General features: G+C 47.9%; 1 protein-coding gene across 1 annotated transcript; it reads left to right on the top strand.

Moving 5' to 3' along the window:
- Positions 1–3,366: 3,366 nt before the first annotated feature.
- LOC135812082 (vesicle-trafficking protein SEC22b-like) lies at positions 3,367–6,350 on the top strand. Its single transcript, XM_065325413.1, has 5 exons — positions 3,367–3,552; positions 3,648–3,760; positions 4,265–4,425; positions 4,872–5,021; positions 5,729–6,350. The coding sequence occupies exons 1-5, from the start codon at positions 3,478–3,480 to the stop codon at positions 5,881–5,883; spliced, it is 654 nt and encodes a 217-aa protein (XP_065181485.1). The 5' UTR covers positions 3,367–3,477; the 3' UTR covers positions 5,884–6,350.
- Positions 6,351–6,487: the final 137 nt, after the last annotated feature.

Below are 6,487 nucleotides of genomic sequence, written 5' to 3'. Positions count from 1 at the left end.
ACGACTAGTCGTCAAAAGGGTCTGAACGCGAGCCCCTGAATCGGTTCGTGTACTGTGAGTTGCGGTAACCAAGACCCTGGCAGCTGCAATGATTGTCGTCAGGAACACAGAGTCTAGTTGTGGAGAAATCACGTAGAGCGAAACCCAACAGCTCTGATTTTTACGTATGAAAATTCCGTGCAGTTCATACGTTATTTTCATACGTAATTCCGTAGAGCGAAACCTCCCTAATACCTTTGTGTTGTCCGTGACCTCTACGAGGGGATATGTGCACGTACACCATTGGTACACCGGCCGAAACATTAGCTAGATTCCCACTGAGGATGACTGCAGGGTACAAGGTTAGTGTACAATCAGTGAATGTATAATCACATTGAAGTTGTAATCAGGGAGTCGTAAAATACCTTTTTTTACGACTGCCTGATTGTCATGCCGCGTATTCGATTTAAAGACGGGTTTATTCCTGTAGAAGGCGATATCAGGGCTAGGCTTCTATTCACATCAGTCATCATGCTGCTATTCAAACCAGATGGTGTTCTTATATCAACCAGTGATATCATTCGCACTGCACGAGTGAATACACCCCTAGCCCTGCAGCCGCGTTGAAGACAGAGGACACACCATGAACTCAGCTGCTAAATACGCGTTAACGTTGTTGCTTTGGAGACGCGTTGGCTGCATGCGCCCACCGCATGCACCGTGAACCGAAACCGCGTTTTCCATTATATTTTGCATGTGGCGTACGGTGTGTGTACCTTGTGTTTCGCGCGGCTTGAATGTTGCCATGGACAAATGCGGAAAATGCGAAATATATTAGGGAGGTTCCGGAGTACGATTTTTCGTGCCAAAATCCGTGGAGGCTCTACGGATTTTTTATACGTCGTTTTCGAGCAGTGAAAAGTTCCGGGGTACGGAACTTATGTGTGTGCCGTCATTGCCTAGGTGACGATCGCAAACACGTCACATTCCCGCGCTATGCCTTTTTATTTTGAAAATTTGTACCGAAATCAAAACTTCCCGCGAAAAATCGATGTTTCTCGCACCAAATTTGTACGCGAAAAATCTTTCTGCACCCGATGACGCAAAATCTCCATACGAAGCATGGTTCGTATGAAAGCCAGTCCACACGGATTCTCGTGCCGAAAAATCGTATGGGGCACGCCTGGAAAAAATCCGTAGCGCCCATACGGATTTTGGCACGGAAAATCGTACCCCGGAACCTCTCTAATATATTTCAAAAAGTCCTACGGAGGACCCAACGTAGGAAAGAGCTTTCCTACGGAAATCCGTAGAGAGATTTACGTATGAAAGTTGCCCTCGCTCCCCGGCGCGTACGACATACGGATTTTCATACGTAATTACGTAGAGCGAAACCTCCCAATTTGCGTCCGATAACATTGCTGACTACTGCCAGAAAAATCTTGTCCCTCATCACACTTAGCCGGATCAGAGCTGACGTAGAGCGATATATATCTCCATCGCAAGCCGGGTTCCGTCAAAACAGATCAACCGCAGACATTGTGTTTTGCAAACGGATCCTGGCATCAATTGTTGAACGCTTCAACGCTACCATCTACGTGCTAGGGCTGGACCTGAGCAAGGCTTTTGACACAATAAACCGCACAAAGCTGCTTGATGTCATGGAGCAAGAGAAAATTGGAGACGCGGACGGTTTACGACTGGTTAGGTACCTGCTATCTGGCACGGCGCTGACAGTTCGCGTGAACGAAGCACAGTCCGCACCTTTTGAGACAGCTCGGGGGGTCCCCCAGGGCGATGGTTTGTCACCGGTACTGTTCACGGTTTATTTGGAAGCAGCCCTACGAATGGTACGTGACCGACTGCCAGCCCGACCATCAGCAGACAACATTCTACCTGAAGAAACAGCTTACGCCGATGACAGGCGTCTTCTCCGAATGGGGTCTTACCGTCAATACCAGTAAGACTGAGTGGATCCGTATTTACCTGGAACCCACTTTGGGAGATGCCACCTCTACAACATCTAGAAAGGTCGGCACAACTCGTGGTAAAGAAGCTTGGCGACAGGTGAAGACACTCGGCTCGCTATACGGCTCCGGGGAGGACGTAACGCGCCGTATTGGCTTGGCCGCAAGAGCATTTGGAGACACTCTGAAGTTATGGTTCAAACACAACCTGCTTTCTACACCCATCAAAATTCGTTTATACAACACTTTCGTTCTACCAATCTTGACCTACAACCTTGCTTGCCATGGCCTGTCCCGTGCACAAGAAAAGCGCCTAGATGTGTTTCATAGGAAACAGCTGCGGTGTACCCTTGGAATTACCTACCCAGATGTCATCTCGAATGCAGATTTATATGCTGTTACTGGCCAGTGCTCTGTATCTGAAATGGCCAAGCGGGACAGGTGGAAGCTATTAGGACATATATTACGCCAGCCAAGTGACATCCCTGCGAATGTTGCTCTCACTGCTTTCTGTACATATGCTACCAGTCAGCCCTTTCGAATAGGTGCACCCCGCTCTTGCCTCACCACAAGTCTCCAGCGAGACGTCCGCCTCACACCTATCTGCATTTTTAAGCCCAGCTGCCTTCGTGATCTCGGCACCTATGCCCGCGACAGAAAACAATGGAGTAACATCTGCTCAGCCATTTAGTCTAGTACTGCTCTTCTTAAATTTGACCTTATTACAAGACTTCTTTTCTTTTTCATTTCGTTCTCCCACTCTCACACACACATGCTCACGGTTAATTCTGCCGTCGTGAGTCCCATTCGGGACGGATACGAGAATAATAATAATAATAATAAACCTCCCTATTCCTTCCACTGGCAGGGTGACTGCTAATGCTGGGTTCAAGTTCAGTAAGTGACAGGTATTCAACTATGCTAAGGCTAAGAGCACAATGGTCACCAGGTTACAGGTAACACTGCCAATAACATGTACCATTGGGCTGTTCAAGCCGCACCATGTACCAAACTCTGGAGGGGGGAGAGGTGATGACTTGTGTCATGCTCTTGACGACTTGAGACGTCGAGATAATGATTGTCGACTCGTCTTGACCAATACTCCTGGACACTACAACTTAGTACAAGTGTGTAAAGGCACTGGACAGTACCAAGAGTTCATAACCCCCTGGGGTTATGAACTCTTGGGGGTTATGAACTCTTGACAGTATAGTTAGTAGATCAACGCAGTGTGGATGATTCATGAATCATGCTGCATGGATTCATGACATGGGCAATCATCTGATCATGGCATCCATGGATCTAGGAAAACCTCAGAGATGACGTAGATCTATGCCGATAATAATTATGGTTTTAAATTTTGCACAAAGGGGCCGTTTTTTTGCCACGTAGGGACACGTACAAAAAACCCGGTGCACGATCGTGATCCAGTCGACCTCGACGTCGTCAAGTGTAAAAAAGTATCCAGCGAATTTATTAGATTGAACAAGAACACAGTATTTGTGCTCTGAACTCACCTCGAAGGCCAAGGATGGTCCTGTTGACGCTCATAGCTCGAGCCTCTGATGGCCTCCTGCTATCAGGCAGCGTCCAGGAAGCGGAAGAGGTAAGTCAGAGAGAACACTTTCTTTCTTTGTCCATTACTCTCTATTCTGAGCCTATATTTCCAACTTTCATTGTGTTCGAATCCATCGACTCAAGACTGGACGCAGTGACATGACCGAGTACCAGAATAAAGCAAAACAACTGTTCCGCAAGCTGGGATCCAATGCAGCGTCACCCTCCACCGTGGATGACGGAGAAATTTTATTCCAGTAAGCAGGATTTCATCCTTGATGAAAAAGACAGCTTGGCTCATGAATGAACACATTCATTGAACCTCAGCCAGTATAACGGTGTCTGATAGTGGCCATTATCACCTTGCACACAATCAATGGTCCTAGTCATCACTTCATAACACAATTGTTTTCAGGAATGCCAGGAATAGAACACGCTTGAAGTACAGTCGACTACTGATATACTGTAACGAACACCATTGCGCATGAGCATTAGTTCTTTATAGCTGAAGTTCGTTATACCAGGTAACAGAAATGCTCTTTCACTGTGGGTTCAAACTGGGACATGGGTAACGGTTCGCTATATCACACAATTCGCTATATGCGAGTTCGTTATAAGTGGAGTCGACTGTCTTTGATTTGACCAGATTTCACAGCACTGCTGTACATCATCATATATGTTGGTTATGCTCGGACACTGAAGCACCCCATCTTGTCTGACACGTGCACTGTGCTACCCGATGTGCTGTGTGCCCTCTGCAGCTACATTGTAGCGGACAATGTGTGCTACATGGCGCTGTGCGAGAAAACGTTCTCGAAGCGCATGGCGTTCAGCTACCTGGAGGAGCTGCGCGAGGAGTTTTCCAACATGCACAGCACACAGGTCGCCAGCGCGCAGCGGCCGTACGCCTTCATCGAGTTCGGTGAGTGGTCGGTTTGGTTGCCGACTCATCACGCATTGACCGTACTCCTGTTGATGGTGGTGGTGGTGGCGGTGCTGCATTGGCTCATCAATGCAGTAGCAGTTCTGCATGGCCTGTGGATGTGCGTAATGGCCCATGCACATACAGTACTAGTATGCCATCCCGGTTGCTTGCCGGCAGCTGGAGAGCACGGGTTGGGTGTGGACCGTGCACAGTCCGTACCCGAACGGCCACCGCCAACACTACACATGCAAAACTGGCCATCATACCAGGCACTCAATCTAGGGTAACCAACGCCATGTTGTGGCTTGTATTGTACACTATTGAGACTTTCTGCATGTGTCTGCCATGTGCGTTGTGCCCAGGTTTTGGACTGGTATAAATCACACACTGAACTTTTCATACACGTGTGCGTTGTTCTGCTTGGTTTCTATGCTGCCACGCAGCCACTGCCCTGCAGAGACTCAAGAAACCGTACGTGGACTCGCGGGCGCATCGGAGCGGCGTGAAGAAGCTGAATGACGAGCTAGTGGATGTGCAGCGCATCATGGTGCAAAACATCGACGATGTACTGCAGCGCGGAGAGCATATGACATGTAAGTTAAGCTGCTACTGCTGCTGCTGTTGTTTCTGCTCTCGTACGAATGACCAGTGCACTTGTATATATTCGTGCATGTGTAGCGGCCTGACTCCTATTACGTCACTTCATACATACAAGCATGCGCAAGAAAATAAATCACTCCCTTTGGCCTCAACTTCTTTGTTGTCCGGTTGGCCAAAGTAGCCGTCGTCTAGGGCCCGACGTAAAACCCTAAACATGTTTGGTGCACTGTCTTTAGCCATTCAGTATTTATTGCGTTGCAACTTCATTGTCATCTGTCTCTCTTTATCTCTGTCTGTGTGTGTGTGTGTGTGTGTGTGTGTGTGTCTCTCTCTCTCTCTCTCTCTCTCTCTCTCTCTCTCTCTCTCTCTCTCTCTCTCTCTCTCTCTCTCTCTCTCTCTCTCTCTCTCTGTCTCTCTCTCCGTCTCTCTCTCTCTCTCTCTCTCTCTCTTTCTCTCGACGGGTGTGCATGTCTTGCTCGAATAGCACCAGTGTAGCTGGAGGTGTAACAATATCCTCTTGGGTAACTCAACTCAAAGGCAGTTATGATGAAGTAGTACAAGTGTTAGCACATGATGCATGCCGGTTTTCTTCGTACATTGCTGCAAGACTGTCCCTTTTTCTCCATTCCTTAAGCGTATTTGGGATCAGCTGCCTTCATCTCCCGTGGCTCGCTTGTGTTGTTTCGTGTTTCTGTTTCAGCGCTAGCGTCCAAAGCGCAGGAGCTGTCCTCCCAGTCGCAGATCTTCCGCAAGGATGCTGCCTATTTAAACCTGCGCTCCAAGTACGCCATGTGGGCGGCGATGGCACTGATCCTCGTCGTAATGCTCTTGTTCCTGCGCTACATGGTGTTCTAGATCTGTCACCCTCGCAAACCCTTCACATAGACAGACCCCTCTGTACATAGGCCCACTGCACATGACCCCTCCCCCCCTCTCACATTATTATATTTGTCGCAGTTATCAACGTATGAAAGCATTGCACGTCTGCATTTTGCCGATGTTTCCATCTCCCCGTGTACATTGATAGCCATTGAGTAGGAGCTGCTGTTGCAGTCCACTGTCACAGTGCTGCGTACTCCCTTTTCGTATCAAAAAGCTGTATCCTTATGTTTGGTATATTTTGACTATTTTCCCCCTTTCACAGCATGAATTCTCGTTCTTCAGTATATGTAGTGCTTCAAATGAATTAATTTTAACTGTACCTGCTGCTGGCATATCGCAGATGCAATGAATTACTTCGATACCAGCTGTACATCGCTTTTTTCAATTGTACTCTGCTATTTAAATGACAACAAATTTGGTAGAAACAACTTTTGACAAGATTCGCACGGCGCTCTGTGTTTGTCGGTTGCGCTTCCATGGTTGGATTGTGTCCTTGTAGCCGCTTGTCAGGATGTCAAAGACACCTCACTGCATGCTGCTTTGCTAATTCGTGGCACCCTAGCTCCCCACCAACCCA

Source organism: Sycon ciliatum, chromosome 1 (genome assembly GCF_964019385.1).
Source record: "Sycon ciliatum chromosome 1, ocSycCili1.1, whole genome shotgun sequence".
NCBI lineage: Eukaryota > Metazoa > Porifera > Calcarea > Leucosolenida > Sycettidae > Sycon > Sycon ciliatum.
This window is presented reverse-complemented; position numbering and strand designations above follow the sequence as displayed.